Source organism: Somniosus microcephalus, chromosome 13 (assembly GCF_052327205.1).
Source record: "Somniosus microcephalus isolate GS21.2 chromosome 13, FLI_Smic_1.0, whole genome shotgun sequence".
NCBI classification, from domain to species: Eukaryota; Metazoa; Chordata; class Chondrichthyes; order Squaliformes; family Somniosidae; genus Somniosus; species Somniosus microcephalus.
In genome coordinates this window covers 19,693,462-19,717,361 of record NC_140999.1, presented here as the reverse complement: position 1 = coordinate 19,717,361, position 23,900 = coordinate 19,693,462, and the positions used below count along the sequence as shown (strand labels likewise).

The window sequence follows — 23,900 nt, the reverse complement described above, 5'->3', positions numbered from 1 at the left end:
TATGTTTCTATGTAAAAGACACGAATAGGCTTGAAACTGCTGACGAATATAAAATAGTAATTTTTTTTATTCGTTCCTGGGAGTGGGGTGTCACTGGCAAGGCCAGCATTTATTGCCCATTCCTAGTTGCCCTTGAGAAGGTGGTGGTGAACCGCTGCAGTCCGTGTGGTGAAGGTACTCCCACAGTGCTGTTAGGGAGTTCCAGGATTTTGACTCCGCGACGATGAAGGAATGACGATCTATTTCCAAGTCAGGATGGTGTGTGACTTGGAGGGGATCTTGGAGGTGGTGGCGTTCCCATGCGCCTGCTGCCTTTGTCCTTCTAGGTGGTAGAGGTCACGGGTTTGGGAAGTGCTGTCGAAGAAGCCTTGGCGAGTTGCTGCAGTGCATCTTGTAGATGGTACACACTGCAGCCACGGTGCGCCGGTGGTGGAGGGAGTGAATGTTTAAGGTGGTGGATGGGGTGCAATCAAGCGGGCTGCTTTGTTCTGGATGGTGTCGAGCTTCTTGAGTGTTGTTGGAGCTGCACTCATCCAGGTAAGTGGGGTTTATTCCATCACACTCCTTACTTGTGCCTTGTAGATGATGGAAAGGCTTTGGGGAGTTAGGAGGTGAGACACTCGCCGCAGACTACCCAGCCTCTGACCTGCTCTTGTTGCCACAGTATTAACGTGGATGGTCCAGTCATGTTTCTGGTCAATGGTGACCCCCAGGTTGTTGACGGGTGAGGGATTCGGCAATGGTAATGCCGTTGAATGTCAAGGGGCAGTGGTTAGCCTTTCGCTTGTTGGAGAAAGTCATTGCCTGGCACTTGTGTGGCGAGAATGTTACTTGACCACTTATCAGCCTAAGGCTGAATGTCGTCCAGGTCTTACTGCATGCGGGCAAGGACTGCTTCACTATTTGAGGAGTTATGAATGGAACTGAGGACAGTGCAATCATCAGCGAACATTCCCACTTCTGACCTTATGATGAAGGTAAGTTCATTGATGAAGCAGCTGAAGATGTTTGAGCCTAGGACACTGCCTTGAGAAACTCCTGCAGCAATGTCCTGGGGCTGATTGGCTGACCTCCAACAACCACACAACCATCTTCCTTTATGCTAGGTATGACTCCAGCCAATGGAGAGTTTTTCCCCGATTCCAATTGACTTGGTTTTACTAGGGTTCCTTGATGCCACACTTGGTCAAATGCTGCCTTTATGTCAAGAGCAGTCACTCTCACCTCACCTCTGGAATTCAGCTCTTTTGTCCATGTTTGGACCAAGGCTGTAATGGGGTCTGGAGCCGAGTGGTTCTGGCGGAACCCAAACTGGGCATCGGTGAGCAGGTTATTGGTGACTAAGTGCTGCTTGATAGCACTGTCGACAGCACCTTCCATCACTTTGCTGATGATTGAGAGCAGACTGATGGGGTGGTAATTGACTGGATTGGATTTGTCCTGCTTTTTGTGGACAGGACATACCTGGGCAGTTTTCCACATTGTCAGGTAGATGCCAGTGTTGTAGCTGTACTGGAACAGCTTGGCTAGGGGCGCGGCTAGCTCTGGAGCACAAGTCTTCAGCATAACAGCCTTTGCTGTATCCAGTGCGCTGAGCTGTTTCTTGCTATCACGTGGAGTGAATCGAATTGGCTGAAGACTCGCTTCTGTGATGGTGGGGACCTCAGGAGTAGGCCGATATCGATCATCCACTCAGCACTTCTGGCTGAAGATGCTTTCAAATGCTTAAGCCTTGTCTTTTGCACTCACGTGCTGGGCTCCGCCATCATTCAGGAAGGTGATATTCATGGAGTCTCCTCCTAGAAACATAGAAAAATAGGAGCAGGAGTAGGCCATTCGGCCCTTCGAGCCTGCTCCGCCATTCAATATGATCATGGCTGATCCTCTATCTCAATACCATATTCCCGCTCTCTCCCCATACCCCTTGATGCCTTTTGTGTCTAGAAATCTATCTATCTCCTTCTTAAATATATTCGGTGACTTGGCCTCCACAGCCTTCTGTAGTAGAGAATTCCACAGGCTCACTACCCTCTGAGTGAAGAAATTTCTCCTCATCTCAGTCCTAAATATCCTACCCCGTATCCTGAGACTGTGACCCCTCGTTCTAGACCCCCCCAGTCAGGGGAAATATCCTCCCTGCATCCAGTCTGTCTAGCCCTGTCAGAATTTTATACGTTTCAATGAGATCCCCTCTCATTCTTCTAAACTTTAGTGAATACAGGCCTAGTCGACCCAATCTCTCCTCATACGACAGTCCTGCCATCCCAGGAATCAGTCGGGTGAACCTTCGCTGCACTCCCTCTATGGCAAGTATATCCTTTCTTAGGTAAGGAGACCAAAACTGCACACAGTACTCCAGGTGTGGTCTCACCAAGGCCCTGTATAACTGTAGTAAGACATCCTTGCTCCTGTACTCAAATCCTCTTGCAATGAAGGCCAACATACCATTTGCCTTCCTAACTGCTTGCTGCACCTGCATGCTTGCTTTCAGTGACTGGTGTACAAGGACACCCAGGTCCCTTTGTACATTAGCATTTCCCAATCTATCGCCTTTCTGTTTTTCCTATCGAAGTGGATAACTTCACATTTATCCATGTTATACTGCATCTGCCATGTATTTGCCCACTCAGTCAACTTGTCTAAATTGCCTTGAAGCCTTTTTGCATCCTCCTCACAACTCACAATCCCACCTAGTTTTGTGTTGTCAGCAAACTTGGAAATATTACATTTGGTTCCCTCATCCAAATCATTGATATATATTGTGAATAGCTGGGGCCCAAGCACTGATCCCTGCGGTACCCCACTAGTCACTACCTGCCACCCCGAAAACGACCCATTTATTCCTACTCTGTTTCCTGTCTGTTAACCAATTTTCAATCCATGCCAGTATATTACCCCCAATCCCATGTGCTTTAATTTTGCACAATAACCTCTTATGTGGGACTTTATCAAAGGCCTTCTGAAAATCCAAGTGCGTCGGCGGGTGTTTCAGCGGCAGCAGCGGGGCTATAAAAGGCCCCAGAGACCAGGTAAGGCCTCAGTGCGTCGGCGGGTGTTTCAGCGGCAGCAGCGGGGCTGTAAAAGTCCCAGAGACCAGGTAAGGCCTCAGTGCGTCGGCGGGTGTTTCAGCGGCAGCAGCGGGGCTATAAAAGTCCCAGAGACCAGGTAAGGCCTCAGTGCGTCGGCGGGTGTTTCAGCGGCAGCAGCGGGGCTATAAAAGTCCCAGAGACCAGGTAAGGCGTACCAGTCTCCAGTCTGGGAACTCTGAGGGAAGGAGAGAGGTAAAAAGTAATCCAAGTGTGACGTCACCAGAAAGCAGGTAAGTGATTGGTTGGTAAGTATTTCTCCCTTTTTAAGCTTAAATCTCTTTGGTTTATAGTTTCTAAGGTGTGATATTCATCATCTATAATCGGGACAGAGGGTATTTAAAAATATCAAATTTAATTAATTACATAGAATGGGAGATCAGGTGATGTGTTGCTGCTGCAATATGTGGGAGCTGGTGGACACCATTGATGCTCACGGTGATCACATTTGCAGTAAGTGTTGGCTGCTCGAGGAATTCCGGCTCCGTGTTGAAGAGCTGGAGTCCGAGCTTCAAACACTGAGACACATCAGGGAAGGGGAGAGTTACCTGGACTCTGTGTATCACGAGGTAGTCACACCAATTAGATTAATTAATTCAGATGTAGTCCGTGGCCAGGGTCAGGATGGTGTGACTAGAAGTGAGGCAGGTACGGGGATCCAGGAGGTAGTGTTGGAGGAGCCGCAGCCCTTGCACTTGTCCAACAGGTTCGAGGCTCTTACTCCCTGTGAGGATGGGAACAGGGACTGCGGGGAGGATGAGCAACCTGGCCACAGCACCGTGGAGCGGGGGGCCATTCAAGTGGGGGGAGTTAAAAGAAATGTTGTAGTGGTAGGGGATAGTATCGTTAGGGGGATAGATAGAGTTCTTTGCAGCCGAGAGCGAGAGTCCCGAAGGCTGTGTTGCCTGCCCGGTGCCAGGGTTAAGGACATCTCCTCTGGACTGGAGAGAAACTTGGAGTGGGAGGGGGAGGATCCAGTTGTCGTGGTCCATGTTGGTACCAACGACATAGATAGGACAAGGAAGGAGGTTCTGCTGAGGGAGTTTGAGCAGCTATGGGCCAAATTAAAAAGCAGAACCACAAGGGTAATAATCTCTGGATTATTACCTGAGCCACGAGCGAATTTGGCTAGGACACATAAAATTAGTGAGTTAAATGCGTGGCTCAAAGACTGGTGTGGGAGAAATGGGTTTTGCTTCCTGGGACACTGGCACCAGTACTGGGGCAGGAGGGAGCTGTTCCATTGGGACGGGCTTCACTTGGCCAGTGCTGGGACTAGAGTCCTGGCGGATCATATAACTAGGGCTGTAAACTAACTAGTGGGGGGGAGGTTCCTGGAGAGCAAATAATAAAAATGACAACAGAGAAGGTCATAGACTTAGGTAGCAGTGGGGAAATTAAAAACCAGAGCATGTCAGGAAGGGGCAGAAGGTATGGAGTAAAAGGTAAAGTAATAAAAAGGGCAAAAGCAGGAACTAAGTGTCACAAAACATATTTGAAAGTTCTCTATCTGAATGCACGTAGCATTCGTAACAAAATAGACGAGTTAATGGCACAAATAACTACATATGGGTATGATCTTGTGGCCATTACAGAAACATGGCTGCAGGGTGACAATGCCTGGGAATTAAACATACCAGGTTATTTAACGATCAGGAAGGACGGGCAGGAAGGAAGGGGAGGTGGGGTGGCTATGTTAATAAAGGAAGGAATCACTGTAATACAGAGAAATGATATTGGGTCAAAAGATCAGGATAATGAAAGAGTTTGGGTGGAGATAAGGAATAATAAGGGGAAAAAAACACTAGTGGGCGTAGTCTATAGGCCTCCGAACAGTTGCAACTCTGTTGGACGGAGTATCAATCAGCAAATAGTTGAGGCTTGTAAAAAGGGAACATCTATAATTATGGGGGATTTTAACTATCATATTAATTGGACAAATCAAATTGAGGATGAGTTCATTGAGTGTATTAGGGATGGGTTTCTTGAGCAGTATGCAACTGAACCGACCAGGGGCCAAGCAACCTTAGATCTGGTCCTGTGTAACGAGACAGGATTAATTAAAAATGTCCTAGTAAAGGATCCCCTTGGAATGAGTGACCATAACATGGTTGAATTCCATATTCAATTAGAGGGTGAGAAGGTTGGATCTCAAACAAGCATGTTAAGCTTGAATAAAGGAGACTATGAAGGTATGAGAGCGGAATTGAGTAGAGTGGATTGGGAAAATAGATTAAAGGGTAAGACGATACATGATCAGTGGTGTACATTTAAGGAGTTATTTTACAACTTCCAAAAAATATATATTCCACTGAGAAGAAAAGGGTGTAAAAGAAAAGACAGCCATCCGTGGCTAAGTAAAGAAATTAAGGATAGTATTCGACTAAAAACAAGGGCATATAAGGTAGCCAAATCTAGTGGGAGGATAGAGGATTGGGAAAACTTTAAAAGACAGCAAAAAATAACAAAAAGATTGATTAAGAAAGGGAAGATAGATTATGAAAGTAAATTAGCAAAAAATATAAAAACAGATAGTAAGAGTTTTATAGTTATATAAAAGGAAAAAGGGTGGCTAAAGTAAATGTTGGTCCCTTAGAGGATGAGACCGGGAAATTAATGGTGGGAAATATGGAGATGGCAAAAACACTGAATGAATATTTTGTATCAGTCTTTATATTATGTCTGTGTATAATTGAGACACGGACTGCAGGAGTTGATTATAACAAGTCTTTACTGAATGGAGACAACCTGGAAACTGAAACTACAGAAGCCTGCTAGGGCCTTTTATACAGGGGCGGTCACTGCCGGTACTGCAGTCTGAGACCAGTTATTCCCTTTACAGTAGAAGACACTAAGAATATCCCAACACTGGACAAACAGGGGGCTAAAGGGGGGGAAGGAGCTAAACATGATCAAAATCACTAAGGAAGTGGTACTCGGTAAAATAATGGGATTCAAGGCGGATAAATCACCTGGACCTGATGGCTTACATCCTAGGGTCTTGAGGGAAGTGGCGGTAGGGATTGTGGATGCATTGGTAATAATTTTCCAAAACTCCCTGGACTCAGCAAAGGTCCCGGCAGACTGGAAAACTGCTAATGTAACACCCTTATTTAAAAAGGGCAGTAGACAGAAGGCTGGAAACTATAGATCGGTTAGCCTAACATCTGTGGTAGGTAAAATTTTGGAGTCCATTATTAAGGAGACAGTAACTGGACATTTGGATAATCATAATTTAATAGGACAAAGTCAGCATGGTTTTATGAAGGGGAAGTCATGTTTGACAAATTTGCTGGAGTTCTTTGAGGAAGTAACATATAGGGTGGATAAAGGGGAACCAGTGGACGTAGTGTATTTAGACTTCCAAAAGGCATTTGACAAGGTGCCACACAAAAGATTATTGCTTAAGATAAAAAATCACGGGATTGGGGGTAATATTCTGGCATGGATAGAGGATCGGCTATCTAACAGAAGGCAGAGAGTTGGGATAAATGGTTCATTCTCAGACTGGCAATCAGTAACAAGTGGTGTTCCGCAGGGGTCAGTGCTGGGTCCCCAACTCTTTACAATCTATATTAACGATTTGGAGGAGGGGACCGAGTGTAACATATCAAAGTTTGCAGATGATACTAAGATGGGAGGGAAAGTAGTGAGTGAGGAGGACATAAAAAACCTGCAAGGGGACATAGACAGGCTAAGTAAGTGGGCAGAGATTTGGCAGATGGAATACAATACTGGAAAATGTGAGGTTATGCACTTTGGCAGGAAAAATCGTAGAGCAAGTTATTATCTTAATGGCAAGAAACTGGAAAGTACTGAAGTACAAAGGGATCTGGGGGTCCTGGTGCACGAAACTCAAAAGGTTAGTATGCAGGTGCAGCAAGTGATTAAGAAGGCCAATGGAATGTTGGCTTTCATTGCTAGGGGGATAGAATATAAAAATAGGGAGGTATTGCTTCAGTTGTACAAGGTATTGGTGAGACCGCACCTGGAATACTGCGTACAGTTTTGGTGTCCATACTTAAGAAAGGACATACTTGCTCTCGAGTCAGTACAAAGAAGGTTCACTCGGTTAATCCCGGGGATGAGGGGATGGACATATGAGGAGAGGTTGAGTAGATTGGGACTCTACTCATTGGAGTTCAGAAGAATGAGAGGCGATCTTATTGAAACATATAAGATTGTGAAGGGGTTGGATCGGGTGGATGCGGGGAGTATGTTCCCGATGATGGGTGAAACTAGAACTAGGGGGCATAGTCTTAGAATAAGGGGCTGCTCTTTCAAAACTGAGATGAGGAGGAACTACTTCACTCAGAGGGTGGTAGGTCCATGGAATATGCTGCCCCAAAAAGCTGTAGAAGCTACATCATTACATAAATTTAAAACAGAAATAGTCAGTTTCCTAGAAGTAAAGGGAATTAAGGGTTACGGGGAGCGGGCAGGAATTTGGACATGAGTCTAGGTTCGGATCGGTCATGGCCCTGTGGGTAGCGGAGCGGGCCCAGGGGCCGTGTAGCCTGATCCTGCTCCTATTTTGTGTGTCTAATTCTGTTAGATTCAGGAGATGGTTCTGTGATAGTAGATTGGCGGTTAGGATCAGATCAGCCATGATCTTATTGAATGGCGGAGCAGGCTCGAGGGGCCGATTGGCTTACTCCTGCTCCTATTTCTTATGTTCTTATGTTCTTACATCCAGTGGTTCTCCCTTATCTATTCTACCAGTTACATCCTCAAAAAACTCCAGTAGGTTTGTCAAACACGATTTCCCTTTCATAAATCCATGTTGACTTTGTCTAATCCCATTGATATTTTCTAAGTGTCCTGTTATCACATCCTTTATAATAGACTCTAACATTTTCCCTACTACTGATGTTAGGCTAACCGGTCTGTATTTTCCTGTTTTCTCTCTCCTTCCTTTTTTAAATAGTGGGGTTACATTTGCCACCTTCCAATCTGCAGGAACTGTTTCATAATCTATAGAATTTTGGAAGATGACAACCAATGCATGCACTATTTCCATGGCTACCTATTTTAGTACTCTGGGATGCAGATTATCAGGCCCTGGGGATTTATCGGTTTTCAGTCCCATTAATTTTTCCAGCACTATTTTTTTACTAATACTAATTTCCTTTAATTCCTCCTTCTCACTAGACCCTTGGTTCCCTAGCATTTCTGATTTGTCTTTATTTGTGACAATTATTTCTGTCCTCTTCCGAAGACAGAACCAAAGTATTTGTTTAATTGCTCTGCCATTTCCTTGTTCCCCATTATAAATTCTCCCATTCCTGACTGTAAGGGGCCTACATTTGTCTTCACTAATCTTTTTCTTTTTACATACTTCTAGAAGCTTTTACAGTCAGCTTTTATGTTCCTTGCAAGTTTACTCTCATACTCTATTTTTCTCCTCTTAATCAATCTCTTGGTCATTTTTTGCTGAACTCTAAACTGCTCCCAATCCTTAGGCTTGTTACTTTTTCTGGTAACTTTATATGACTCCTCTTTGGATGTAATACTATTCTTAATTTATTTGTTAGCCGTGGTTGGGCCGCTTTTCCTTTTGTGTTTTTGCGCCAGAAAGGAAAGTATAACTGTTGCAATTCATGCATTCCTTAAAATGTTAGCCATTGCCTATCCACCGTCATGCCTTTTAATGAAGCTCCCAATCTATCATAGCCAACTCACTCCTCATACCTTCGTAGTTTCCTTTGTTTAGATTTAGGACCCTAGTTTCAGATTGGACTTCTTCACTTTCTATTATGTTATGGTCACTCTTCCCTAAAGGACCCGCACAACAAGATTATTAATTAACCACTTCTCATTGCACAATACTCGATCTAGAATAGCCTGTTCCCTAGTTGGCTCCTCAACGTACTGATCTAAAAAAAAAATTCGTACACACTCCAGGAATTCATCCTCCACAGTATTATTGCTTATTTGGTTTGGCCAGTCTAGATGTAGATTAAAGTCACCCATGATTACTGTAGTACCCTTGTTACATGCATCTCTAATTTCCTGTTTGATGCCATCCCCTACATTACCACTGCTGTTTGGAGGACAATAGACAACTCCCACCAATGTTTTCTGCCCCTTGGTGCTTCTTTACACCATCCAGACTGATTCTATTTCTTGATTTTCTGAGCCAATATCCTTTCTCACTATTGCGCTGATTTCATCCTTTACTAACAACGCCACCCACCTCCTTTTCCTTTTTGCCTGTCCTTCCTAAATATCGAATATCTTTGGATATTCAGCTCCCAGCCTTGTTCACCCTGCAGCCATGTCTCCGTAATCACAATTATATCGTATCCGTTTACATCTATTTGTGCTGTTAATTCGTCTACCTTATTATGAATGCTTCATGCATTCAGATACAGTGCCTTTAGATTTGTCTTTTTAACATGTTGAGACATCTTAACATTTTTTTGTTATATGGCCCTATTTGTCTTACCACGTTTTCTTACCCGGACCCTATTTGGTCGTGCACTCCTTTGTTTGTACGCTCTGTCCCTTCCTGACACAATCTGGTTATCCTTACCCCAATCACTTTCCTGCACTGCTTCCTTGTCTTTCCTCTTTAGCATTCTAGATTTCTCTCCACCGGGACCCTCCCCCCGCCTATTTAGGTTAAAGCCCTATCTACCTCCCTAGTTATTTGATTCGCTAGAACTCTGGTCTCAGCATGGTTCAGGTGTAGTTCGTCCCAATGGAACAGCTCTCTCTTTCCCCAGTACTGGTGCCAGTTCCCCATGAATCGAAACCCACTTCTCCCACACCAATTTTTGAGCCACTCATTCATCTCCCTGATCCTATTGACCCTTTGCCAATTTCCTTCGGTAATAATCCAGAAATGATGACCTTTGTGCTTCTGCTTTTTAATTTAGTTCCTAGCTGCTCAAACTCTCTCAGCAGAACCTCTTTCTTTTCCTACCTATGTCGTTGGTACCTACGTGGACCACAACTGGATCCTCCCACTCCAAGTTCTTCTCCAGCCCGGAGGAGATGTCCTTTACCTGGCACTGGGTAGGCAACATAGCTTTTGGGACTCACGCTCCTGGCTGTAGAGAACAGTGTCTATCCCCCTAACTATACTGTCACCTACTACAACCACCTTCCTTTTTACTCCCCCCACTTGAACGGCTTCCTGAACCACGGTGCCGTGGTCAGTTTGCTCGTCCTCCCCGCAGTCCCCGCACTTGTCCACAAGGGTTGCAAGAACCTCGAATCTATTGGACAAGTGCAGGGACTGAGGCTCCTGCAATACTACCTCCTGGATCCCCATACCTGCCTCACTCGCAGTCACACCCTCCTGTCCCTGACCATGTGTCAATTCTAAAGTATTTAATCTAAGGGGTGTGATTGCCTTCTGGAGCAAAAGGTCCAGGTAACTTTCTCTCTCCCTGATGTCTCGCAATGTCTGCAGCTCGGACTCCAGCTCCTCAACTCGGAGCCGAAGTTCCTTGAGCCGCAGACACTTACTGCAGATGTAGTCACCCTGGACAAAAATGTCCACAAGCTCCCACATATTGCAGCAGCAACGCATCTCCTGTTCTCCCATTATTTTATTTATTTAATTTGTTAGTTTAGTGTTAATCAAATTATTTACCTCGTTTAGTTTATTAAGTAATTAAATTAAGTTTAGTTTTTAAAATTTAGTTATGTTATATGTTAACTTAAAACTTGGTCCACAGTTACTACCAATCACTTATCTGCCTTACCTGTGACGTCACACTGCCGTTTTCTCTTGTTGATGCAGGTCTGCTGCTGCTTTTATCCCCGCTCTCGGGCCTCGGTCTGCTCCCGCTCAGGTCCGCTGCCGCCGCTCTGCGGGAGAAGTTAAGGAAAACAAGCACCTCCTTCCTCCACTTCACCGAACACCCACACTTACCAAACTCCCAGTTGTTCACTCTGTGCTGGCTGCACTCACAGGGCCCCTGTGTTTATACTGGTTGTGACTCAGATGAGTCACCACTGCTCTGCTACTGTTTCAGGAACCAGTTTAATCCAGTTAGCTAATGAACTAACTACAGCAGCTCTCCAGCAGGAGAGCTTGTTTGTTTGTCGCTGCTTAAGCCTGAAGAAACTTAAAAATGTAAAGTTTAAATTTTAACTTAAACAGTTGCTCTTACTTAAGAGCTAATAGCAATTAACACTAGATTTTAAAAGAGATTAACCCTTAAAACTCCCACACTTACCAAACTCCCAGTTGTTCACTCTGTGCTCGCTGCACTCAGTTAGTTGTTTAATTGTCCATCACCATTCACGACTGGATGTGGCAGGACTGCAGAGCTTTGATCTGATCCGTTGATTCTGAATGAATACTTCCTCCTAGTATTCACAAACAAAGACATGAGCAACATTCCATCTCCAAACAATGATACCCCAAGTATAATAATCGCTATAAATGAGCTGGGAGTCCTAAACAGGCTAAATGGACTCAAAACAAATAAATCCTCAGGTATAGATTGTATTTATCCCAGAGTGCTGAGAAAGAATAGGAAGATCGGTGAGGCACTGACTATCTTTAGGAGGGAGTCAATGGACACATGGAGAGGTATCAATAGATTGGAAAAAGACTAATGTGCTGCCCATATTCAAAAAGGTTGACAAAACAGACACAGACAACTATTTGGTTAGAAGTAGGACTCAGGATTATTAAAGTAACTGCAGTCAGAGTTTATTGAATATTACATGGAAAATTATGATTCCTGTTGCTGAGCTGCTGGGACTAAGGAAATGTCACATCAAGAAAGACACTTGCTTTAGGAGGTGTAGATTTTGCCCTCAAGTTACTTTGGGCGGCTAGTCGGCGGAGCTGCCTGTCAGTCACCCGATAATCCCAGCAAGAGGCTAGGTCCATTTTGAGAACTGGGCCTGATCAGCAATTAGCTGGCCGGCTGTGGGCAGAAAAGGAGCACCCCAGTCCACTGAAATCTCGGCCGGCCTGGATGGCCTCCAGGCCAGAAGATGTTAGGTCTGTGGTTGGGGGTGGGGGGGGTCTGATTTCGGGATTGGGGTGGGTGGCAGGGGGGTTTCTTGAGAGCAGCAGCGACCCAGGTTGGTTTTGTACAGCCTGGGGGAGAATTCCTGCTGCTCCCGGCCCCACAAAAATGAACACAAACTAACCTTTCGGCAGGACCGCCAGCAGGTACTGGGCGGAGTATGAGCAGCGTGCGATAGGACTCCGATTTGACTCAGGCGAGTTTTGCGACTGTCCAGTAATAGGCCTGGGGGAAGATTGCGATGGCAGGGACAGGGCAGCAAATCATTCCTCAACATTTTCTGGGTCTTACCGCCCCATTTCCACCAGGCTGGAGAGCTCAAAATCTATCCCAAGGTGTTGAATGTAGAATGCATCATTAGCTATGCATTAGTTTTCCTTGATTTACCTTTAAGGTAAAAATCAAAACTGGGTTGGAGGCGACCAAAGTATGAATGAGACTTTCAGCACCTGCGGGGGTGAGGTAGGTACAGAGACGAGCAATATTTCAGAGGTTGAAATAAGTGATTTAATGTTTTGACCTGTTCGAACAGAACATCGAAGCTCTGCATGGTTGGGTTCAGTCTGTGTGTGAAACTGGGGAGATGGAATCGGACGCTAAGATACAAGGTTTCAGGCATGTGCTGCACAGAGTGGCTCAGTCTTGCTCTTGTGAGCTAGAAATAACTTTCGCTCTAGACAGAGGGGCGAGCCAGAGTTTAAAGAGTATAGGGTGTGAGCTGGGACACAGGTTGGAGCAGGTTGCAAAGGCAGGATGAAGCTAAGTAATGGACGGCTTTGTAGATGGGAGTTGAAGATATTGAATTAGACGCACTGGAGGAAAGGGATCCATCAGTGGTTGGTGAGGAGAGGGGTGGTAGGTAAGCGGGACTTAGTATAAGATGGGGATGTAGAAAACAGAGTTCTGGAAGAATAGGAGCCTGTATAGAGTGAAGCTAGAGATAACTCTAGCTCATTCGTGACTTGACACCAGGCAGGTAGTTGGACAGCACAGTAACAGTCGTGAAGTTAAGCAAAACTGGGGGTGCTGAGGTAAAGCTGGGTGTTGTCTTTATCGACATGGAAGTTAACTCCATGCTTAAGGATAATGTTGCTTTGAGGCAGTATGTAGATGGCGAACGTGAGAGGGACGAGAATGCAACCCTGGGGTACGACAGAGATGATTGGAGAAGTTATTGCAGGAGATGTGCGGGCCATCATTAAGCCACTTAGAAATTAAACCATAAGAGTGGTACCATGAAGGTGGACTATGAGAACAGGCAGTGGAGACGGAGGGAGTGATTGACTTTATCAAAGGTCATAGGAAGGTTTAGAAGGATAACATGCCAAATTCCCAGGCGTACACGATATTGTTGATGACTTTGACTAGGGTGGTCTCAGTGCTGTGGATGGATGGAAATAAAACTGAATAAATTTAAACAGGGAGCTGAGAGAGAAGTGGGTGCCAAATTGGGTGATGATGATGCCTTCAAGTACCTTAGAGAGAAAGAAAATGTTAGAGGTGGGGCAGGAGTTGGAGATGTCGGATGGGTTGAGTATTGGTATTTTAAGTAGAGAGTTGTTGGAAACAATTTTGAAGGGGAGAACATTGTCAGAGGAAAATAGATTACATCATTGACCACTGGGCCAAGGAGAGGTAGTTGAGGCCAAAGCCATTGTCTTTAGGCGCCGCCACAAACTCCTTACCCTCACTGATTCCATCTCCCTCCATGGCTACTGTCTCAAGTTGAACCAGACTGTTCACAACATCGGCATCCCCGAGCTGATTATCTGACCCCTTATCCTCTCCATCACGGAGACCATCTACTTCCACCTCCACGACATTGCACACCTCCACCTCTAATTCAGCCCACCTGCTGCTGAAACACTCATCCATCCATGCCTTTGTCACCTTCAGTCTTGACTATTCCAGTTCTCTTCTGGTCAGCCTCCCACCCTCAGTGCATCTAAAACTCAGCTGCCCGTAACCTATCCTGCACCAAGTTCCACTCACCCATCACCCCAGTCATCGCTGACTTACATTTGGCTCCAGGTCCCCAATGGCTCAAATTTAAAAATCTCATCCTGATTTTAAAATTTCTTCAGGGCCTCACCCACTACTCCCTAGCTCTGTAACCTCCTCCAGACGTACAATGCCACTCCCACTGAACTCTCCGTTACTCTGACTGGCTTCTTGTGCAGCCCTCCCTCACTCCCTTCGCATCGACGCGCGCATCTGTGCCTTCAACGGCCTAGACCCCAGGCTCTGGAATCCCATCCCCAAACCTCTCTGCCTCTCTTTGCTTCTTTAAAGGCCCTCCTTAAAACCCACCACTTTGAAGAAACTTTTGGTCAACTTTCCGAATATCTCTTTCTTTGGCTGGGTGTCCAATCGGCCTCTGCGAAGCACCTTGGAACGTTTTACTGCAGTAAGCGATGCTGTATAAATGAAACTTGTTGTAGTTACTGAAAAGGTTAAAAGATAAAAAGTATCATTAAAATTGGGAAAATGTCTGAAGTAAGATTTATAATCAAACTATGAAAGAGGAGCTCAGAATACCCATTTAATTACAGGGAGCGGTGTTGATTTTGTGATACAATTGAAATACAATACGCCACATTTAAAAAAACTGAAAACGAGTGACACTTGCCAATAAAACTTAGAATCATAGACTGGTTACAGCACAGAAGGCGGCCATTCAGCCGTCGATCCCGTGCCGGCTCTCTGCAAGAGCATTTCAGCTAGTCCCACTCCCCCGCCCTCTCCCCGTAGCCCTGCAAATTTTTTTCCTACAGGTTATTATCCAATTCCCTTTTGAAAGCCACGATTGAATCTGCCTCCACCACCCTTTCGAGCAGTGCATTCCAGATCATAACCGTTCGCTGTGTAAAAAAGTTTTCCCTCATGTCGCCTTTGCCTAATAAAGAGTTAAGTGACAATGGTAACAAAACACACTCTCCCAAATAAAGAGTTAAATGAAATTGGTAACAAAACACACTCTCCCAAATAAAGAGTTAAATGATAATGGTAACAAAACACACTCTCCCAAATACATAAAGAGTTAAATGATAATGGTAACAAAACCCACTCTCCCAAATAAAGAGTTAAATGATATTGGTAACAAAACCCACTCACACACAAAAGCAGATAGATACACTCTCGTGTGATTGACAGATTCAAGCACGTCACAATCGGCGTATGAAGTAATGCTTTTGACACGCCAGGGCACCCGTACCGTACGTCACTGTGGCGGATTTACGTGAATATGGCGGAGGCTTCCTCACAGTCTCGCTATTTCTGCCACCGCTGTTCGGCCGAGATTCTCCCCAGGCTGCCGGTGAGTCAACCTTTCTCCTCCAAGCTGCGTTTTTTTGGATGTCGATCGGTTGTGTGTATGTGTGTGGGGAGGGGGGTTTGGTTAGTGGCGGGCGGGAGTTAGGGTGGGGAGAGGGAGCGAGCGCCGAGCCGGTGCGCCTCGGTTCCTGGGTAACACGAGCCGGGCCCGAGTCGCTGCCCAATCGCGTCCCCCTTCTGCCACATAGCGCTCTGGCTGCAGTGCGCAGGCGCGGGCGGCGTGGCTCGGCTCTGCCCGGCACTGGAGACACAAACTTCCTTCTTCTGAAACTTTTTTTCTGAAACTTTTGTTAGAGACTCGCATTTATATAGCGCCTTTCCCCCGTGTGTCAGTTAGTGGGCAACACCCTCGCCTCTGAGTCAGAAGGTTGTGGGTTCAAATCCCGCTCCAGAGTACATAAATCTAGGCTGACACTCCAGTGCGGTGCTGAGGGAGTGCCGCACTGTCGGAGGTGCTGTCTTTTGGATGAGACGTTAAACCGAGGCCCCGTGTGCTCGCTCAGGTGGACGTAAAAGATCCCATGGCACTATTTTGAAGGAGCGCTGGGGAGTTATCCCCGGTGTCCTGGCCGATATTTATCCCTCAACCAACATCACTAAAGCAGATTATTAGTTCACTAACACATTGCTGTTTGTGCAAGCTTGCTGTATGCAAATTGGCTGCCACGTTTCCTACAGTACAACAGTGATTATACTTTAAAATAAAAAGTACTTAATTGGCTGCAAAGCACTTTGGGATGCCTGGTGGTCATGAAAGGCGCGATATAAATGCAAGTCTGTCTTTCTTTCATGACCTCAGGAAGTCCCAAAGCACTTTACAGCCAATGAAGTGCTCGACTGCCTGCCTCTCTCCCGTGGTTATGTTTGCGCCCGGGTGTTCCTGGAGATGGAGCACGCGGTGTCCGCTCGTATGCTTGAGGCCTTCCGCGATCGGTGGGCAGCGGAGGGACTGGAGTGCTTCACCCCCCCCCAGAAACAACATTTTGATTTGATTTGTTAAGTTTCATTTAAATTTGGTTGAATTTGCGGTTTATTAGTTGTGCCCCATTAAAAGAGGGCACTTGCTTACTTATTGGTGATGGGACAAAATTTCAACATAAAAGGTGTAGGAAACGCTGTAGCCAGTTTGCGCACAGCAAGCTCCCACAAACAGCAATGTGATAATGACCAGATAATCTGTTTTAGTGATGTTGATTGAGGGATAAATATTGGCCAGGACACCGGGGATAACTCCGCTGCTCTTCTTCGAAATAGTGCCATGGGGCCTTTTATGTCCGTCTGAGAGGGCAGACGAGGCCTTGGTTTAACGTCTCATCCGAAAGACGGCACCTAAACCTATGTGGTAGCTCCTACTGAGACCAGATTAATTTTGTGCTAAATTGAGCCTTTACTTACATTTCACTTGGTTTTTTCCCCCCCTCTCAAATCTATTTCTAGATTATTAACGTTTAAATGAACCAGTATTAAAGTTCATCTGACACAATTTGAAGTAGCTGTTCAGGCTCCAGACACATTAGCACTAGTTGTATTTGAACAGTTGGTATCTAATCAACCGTTGTAAGGTTGTGTAAGTTTTATGTGGTTAAACATGTTTCATTATAATTGTAGAAACAAAAGCACGGTGGCATAGTGGTTAGCACTGTTGCCTCACAGCGCCAGGGACCCGGGTTCGAATCCGGCCTCGGGCGACTGTCTGTGTGGAGTTTGCACATTCTCCCCGTGTTTGCGTGGGTTTTCTCCGGGTGCTCCGGTTTCCTCCCACAGTCCAAAGATGTGCGGGTTAAGTTGATTGGCTATGATAAATTGACCCTTAGTGTTAGGGGGATTAAATACGTGGGGTTACAGGGATAGGGTGGGATATGTGTTGGTGTAGGGGTTACGGGGATCGGGTGGGATATGTGTCGGTGCAGGCTTGATGGGCCGAAATGGCCTCTATCTGCACTGTGGGGTTTCTGTGATTCTGTGATTCTGTGAAAAGCAAAATACTGTGGATGCTGGAAATCTGAAATAAAAGCCGAAAATGCTGGAAACATTTCGGGCAGGTCAGGCAGCATCTGTGGAGAGAGAAACAGAGCTAACCTGAAACATTTTCTGTGTTTATCTTTTAATTATGATTGTTATTCCGTTTAAACTGAATGCAGGTTGGCGTCCTATTTGTAACCAGGCTTTATCTGTTTTCTCTTGCCAGCAGAATTAAAATGTTGGATAATTTAATCCTAACATTTGGATTTATTTCACTGTAAATTTGTTGTATTTTATTTTTGATATAATTACAATGAATTGGAATATGAAAAGAGCAGAAATGAACAGATAAATTAGTGTCATTTTCTGTTTCACAAAGGGGAATCCCCAGTTGCGTGATTTACTGAGCTGTCTTTCTCTAATATGGAAAGATCTACAGCTTTCTCCTTTCTTGGAAATGAGTGACGCCGTGTGCCACTACTGTATTTAGTCGGAGCAGAATCTGGCAAGTCTCTCTACAGATTTTCTTGGAGCGCCACCTAGTGATCACTGGAAATAAATCAAGGAAGTAGTGACAGCGCTAGTACTTGCAGAAATACATTCCTTTCCTATTTTGTATTTTGTGTGTTGAGGACAAGTCTAATAGTGCCCATCAGGCGTTGTGAAAGATACGGGCTTTAGTAATGTTAAGGAATGATTGTGTATTAGCTGGGGGGGCGGGATAGGCGGGGAGGGGGGTAGATTTTCACCATCTAAAAGTATCTTGAAAAGCAGTCTGTAGTTAAGCATAAAAATAATGAAAAGTACAATCCACGAAATATAGCTCCGATCTTTTCTAAGATTTACTGTGAATGATTTGTCTCCTGTTGCTGAAGCAGACATTAAAAAAAATTGTGACCATTGACCTAGGCCGTGAATAGTCATTGCCATAGTTAGTTAAGCTTTCTGTTTCGATTTGTAGTTGCATTTTTGTTTTTCGTATTCTAGAACATTCTGTCTTGGTGATTGACAGGGGTGATGATGACTACTCCCACTTCAAACAGTTACATAAGAATAGGTGCGAGTCAGCCTCGCTCCAGTGGTAGCACTCTCGCCTCTGAGTCAGAAGGTAGTGGGCTGAAGTTTCACTTTAGAGACTTGAGGACCTAATGTAGGCTGACATCCCTGCACTATCAGAGGTGCCGTCTATCGAATGACATGTTAAACCGAGGCCCAATGTTTCGCCCTAATTTTTTTTTTTAGTACGCGGTCCCTTTAACTGGTTGCGCGGCCCATTCAAATTTTCCTGCATGCGCGGTTTCTTCCCTGTAGAAGCCGGTGAGTGGCCTGCGCAGGACCTCCAGACCACCGTGCAGCTTAGTGGGAGCGTTGCCGGGCCCCCATCTGCCCCCTCCGGTGGACGTAAAACTGGCAATTTTCGAAGAGGGGTGGGTGGGGGGGCGATGTGCATGTGTGTTGAGGGTTCTCTTGGTGTGCTGGCCAACATTTACCCCCCAACCAACATCACTGAGACAGAGTACCTGGTCATTACCGCATTACTGTGTGGGACCTTGCTGCACGTCAATTGGCTGCCATGTGTCCTACATTATACTTCAAAAGTGCTTATTTGGCTGCAAAGTCCCTTGGAACGTCCTGAGGTCGTGAAAGGCGCTATATAAATACACATTCTTTCTTTGTATTGTAGATAGTGCTTGTGAAAGGTTCTTTGGAAGTCTCGGGAAAGCTCAAATGCTATTCTCTAGAAAGTGCCAGCTCATGACATGTGACCAGTTACCCGGTTTTACTTTTAGTTAATTGTGTGTTTTGTTCCTGGTAGTATTGTACTACATTTCATTGCACGCCCACTAATTCTGTGCCATCTTGCCCTTGCAAATATGGACTACTCCCTGTCATTCCTCTTACACTTTTGAATGCACTTGTATTAAAATCAGAGGCTATGAATGCTCCTTTCCATTTGTCTTTTGTTTCTGCCGTAATAGTCTAATAGTGATAACTTTAAGGGGAAGCTAGATAAGTACAGAAGCGAGAAAGGAATCGAAGGATATACAGGTCGAGTGGGAGGAGGCTCGTGTGGAGCATAAACACCGGCACAGACCAGTTGGGCTGAATGGCCTGTTTCTGTGCTGTAAACTCCATGTAACTCCAGGATGACTGGAGACTGAGACAGAACTTGGCATGCAACTACTTTTTGTCACTTCACCCAGAGCCAGTATTTCCATACTTTTCTCTCCCCGGGGGAGAACTAAATACACATGGAATCATGAACCCATTTAATTTTGTGGAATCATGAACCCATTTAATTTTGTGTTAAAAGATGTTTTGAGTTTTTTAATTCGACACCATGCATAAACAGAATATTTTGAAAGTATTGCAGTGGTAGTGATACCATGAGTGTGAAAGACCTCTAATTGGAAGGGCTGCAGGTGCAACTGAATGAACATCCTTCCCCCAAGTGAATTTAACCTAATAATACACTGTTGCCATATTCGTATGTTATACTTGTTAGTGTTTAGTGAAAAAAGGTTAGAAGTATTTCTTTAAATTTTAAAATGTGGTTGAGTATTTCTGTACATAATTCAGTACACTAGTTTCCATGGCAGTCTGGCTTCAGGATCCATTCTGTTATTGGTATTCCTTTGTTCTAGTGATGTCTGTTTGTGAAGGGTTACTCTGCTTTTATGAAGTGAATAATTGCACAGTGCTTTTAACAGTGCAGCTTGTGATTGGAACAGTGAGCATTGTTTTCACTTGCAGAATAACATTCACGGTGTGAAATAGCATTAATGTGTATAATAGCAATGACAAGGTGTAACTAGCTGCAAGTTATATGAATTTGGTTAGGATTACATTTGCACTGCATTTTGATTCAGGTAAACTATAAATTTGAGCTGTGTGAATTTATTTCTACTGCTAGGGAGGCAGTGGATTAGAACCTTTTCCTGTGGAACCTTGATTTGAATCCAGTCCAGATTGAGGAGTTGTCTCCCCTCCATCTCCTCCCAGTCTGAACCCAGCTCGCAATGAGCCTGAGTCCATTGTACAGCCTGACCAGAAGCAATAAGGATGGTGGTAGGGTGACACTAGTGCAGTACATTGCTCTTTTGAGATGGGAGTCGATGTTCATTGCTGCAGCAGTACAGAGGTTGCTTTACTGTGCATTTATCCAGCCTGTACAACATCTAAGTTAAGATTACTGTATGCCAAAAAGTGTATTGTTCACATTGAGCATAACAACAACAACTTGCATTTATATAGCTCCTTTTTAACGTAGCAAAACGTCCATAGCAGCTTAACAAGACCGTTATCAAAAAAGGAAATATCAGGTCAGATGACCAAACACTTGGTCAAAGAGGTAGGTTTTGAGGAGTATCTTAAAGGAGGAGGGAGAGGCGGAGAGGTTTAGGGAGGGAATTTCAGAGCTTCAGGCCCAGGCAGCTGAAAACACGGCCGCCAATGGTGGAGCGACTAAAATCAGGGATGCGCAAGATGACAGAATTGGAGGAGCACAGATCTCTCCAAGGCTTGTCGAGCTGGGGGAGTGTCACAGAGATAGGGAGGGGCGAGGCCATTGAGGGATTTGAAAAAAAATGAGGATTTTAAAATTGAGGCATTGTCAGATTGGGAGCCAGTGTAGGTCAGCAAGGACAGGATGATGGGTGAACGGGACTTAGAGCGAGTTAAGATACGGGCAGCAGAGCTTTGGATGAGGACAAGTTTATGTAGGGGATTGATAAAGGCAAAAGTAAAAAATTACTATAATTGTGAAAAAGCTAGAGTACTGTAGATTTTTTTGCAGCAACATATTTAAAGTAGTGTTATACTTCCAAGTGCATTTTCTGTTATTCACTATAATTAAAGTGTTGACTGAGACTACAATACTGGATGTTAGTCGTTTTAGATATTAGGTAGGGAATTTAACCCAAAGTGCTTGGGTCAAGGGAAAAGCTAAATCATTTAAGAGTGTTGTCTCCAGGAGTTTTCACTAGTCAATTAATGGGCCCTGTATCAATAGGCTTGTGTATTTACTACATGAATCCTTTTAGACTGATGTGATTAAATTGAAGCCATTTACTTTATCTGGTGTTTAGGGCTGTAATGGAAAATTGCTTGGATTATCAATGAGCTAATTGCATGATTTTGGTATTTTTGGTTTATTAGCTGGCGACGACTATAACTTGTGCCAAAGATGATGCCAATGTAGCCAAACAATTTTCTTTATACAATATAAGTGACACACCAGTTCATGACCTACCTGACGCTAGCTGAAATAACCTGTCACATCTTCCTCTGCACCCTTTCACCCCTCAAGGTTGTGCCCCTCTACCTAAAAGCTGATGTGAGGGACCATCATTTTGGATGGCACAATGATTTAGTGGAGGCCTGACAGATGGGATGAACGTTTCCTCTCTGGCAATCTCCTCGTAGCGTCCGATTGATGGGTGATATGAGAGGTGAAGATGATTTCACACTGATGCAGTGGAGGGTACTCTTAGATTAAAACGCAATGGCCGAGGTTTTCCGCTTCTGCACTTTCACCAGCCTGTGATGTTTCCTCCCATTCATTTTAATGGGTGGAAAATCCCGTGCTAGCAAGATGATAAGGCATTATTGCACCTGGCTATGCTGTTCCTGACCTACGAATCCTTGATGCAGGCAATTTCATAATCACGTAAATACATCCTGGGGGGAAAAAAGACACACAGCTGCTACTGCAGAGCAACTCATTTTTGACAGATATGAACAAAAAGATAGTGAATGAATGCAATTCTTGTTACAATTTAAAAAAATTAATCAGACGTTTTCTCCTTTTGAACTCTTAATTGTCCTTGCGTACACATAAGCAAGCATACAAAGATAAACTATGAGGAGGTATTGAAACTATTCGCAAAGTTATCAGACGTAACTGGGCACCATTCAAACATTGCACCATATCAAAAGGCAACAAAAACCGTTGCGATTAGAATTTCAGTAAAGCACAGTGGAGACCATCTACATTTTTGTCTTGTATCCACTTCAACTGGGGGGAAAAAAACTTAGAAACACAAGCGTAGATTTTGTTCTTTCAAATTTGAGGTGTCTGTAGAGGGTATTTTCAGCTGTGTAATATAAGACAAAGTACTGATGGTGCTCTTAGTGAGAGCAGTTTGAGAGATTAAAAGTAGTACAGATTAAAGTTAAATCTAGTGACAACACTTAACACTGGTCAGTATTTGTCCAGCTGAATTATATGGTTAATGTTTTTTTTAAAATTTGAAGTATTTCATTCTGTTAGCTGGTTCATTGGTGGATTTGGTGCAGTTATTGCTCGTCTCTAGTTTGCCCCAAGAAGGTAGCGGTTTGTTAGGCTGTTTCAAGTGGCATTGCGAGTCAACCATATACTGAAGGCAAATGGTATGTTGGCCTTCGTAGCGAGAGGATTCGAGTACAGGAACAAGGATGTCTTGCGGCAGTTGTACAGGGCCTTGGTGAGACCACATCTTGAGTATTGTGTGCAGCTTTGGTCGCCTTATCTGAGGAAGGATGTTCTTGGCCATGGAGGGAGTGCAGCGAGGATTCACCAGGCTGATTCCTGCGATGGCAGGAATGACGTATGAGGAGAGATTGGGTCAATTGGGCTTATACTCGCTGGAGTTTAGAAGAATGAGAGGGGATCTCATTGAAACTTATAAAATTCTAGCAGGACTAGACAGACTAGATGCAGGAAGGATGTTCCCGATGGCGGGGGAGTCCAGAACCAGGGGTCACAGTCTAAAGATAAGGGGTAAGCCATTTAGGACAGAGATGTGGAGGAATTTCTTCACCCAGAGAGTGGTGAACCTGTGGAATTCTCTACCACAGAAGGCAGTTGAGGCCAATTACATAAGAACATAAGAAGTAGGAGCAGGAGTAGGCCATACGGCCCCTCGGGCCTGCTCCACCATTCAATAGGATCATGGCTGATCAGAACCTAGACTTACGTCCACTTCCCTGCCCACTCCCCGTAACCCCTAATTCCCTTATTGGCTAGGAAACTGTCTATCTCCGTTTTAAATGTATTTAATGTCGCAGCTTCCACAGCTCTCTGAGGTAGCAAATTCCATAGATTTACTACCCTCTAAGTGAAGAAGTTTCTCCTCATCTCAGTTTTGAAAGGGCAGCCCCTTATTCTAAGATTATGCCCCCTAGTTCTAGTCTCACCCATCAGTGGAAACATCCTCACCGCATCCACCCGATCAAGCCCCCTCACAATCTTATATGTTTCGATAAGATCGCCTCTCATTCTTCTGAATTCCAATGAGTAGAGGCCCAACTTACTCAACCTTTCCTCATAAGTCAACCCCCTCATCTCCGGAATCAACCGAGTGAACCTTCTCTGAACTGCCTCGAGAGCAAGTATATCTTTTCTTAAATATGGAAACCAAAACTGCACGCTGTATTCCAGGTGTGGCCTCACCAGTACCCTGTATAACTGAAGCAAGACTTCCCTGCTTTTATACTCCATCCCCCTTGCAATAAAAGCCAAGATTCCATTGGCCTTCCT

At 44.7% G+C, this 23,900-nt stretch overlaps 1 protein-coding gene and 1 long non-coding RNA gene across 2 annotated transcripts in view; one reads left to right on the top strand and one right to left on the bottom strand.

Moving 5' to 3' along the window:
• Positions 1-47: 47 nt before the first annotated feature.
• Positions 48-15,289, bottom strand: LOC147108112 (uncharacterized). Its single transcript, XR_015080523.1, has 4 exons — positions 15,200-15,289; positions 14,396-14,529; positions 11,279-11,411; positions 48-1,799 (listed from the first exon to the last, which is right to left on the bottom strand). It is a non-coding gene; the product is annotated as an uncharacterized LOC147108112 (long non-coding RNA).
• rnf126 (ring finger protein 126) overlaps positions 15,286-23,900 on the top strand; it is a 61,185-nt gene continuing 52,570 nt past the window's right edge. The window contains exon 1 of the mRNA XM_086004600.1: positions 15,286-15,401. Within this exon, the coding sequence (XP_085860726.1) occupies positions 15,330-15,401 (72 nt within the window). The 5' untranslated portion in view covers positions 15,286-15,329. The remainder of the gene's footprint in view (positions 15,402-23,900) is intronic.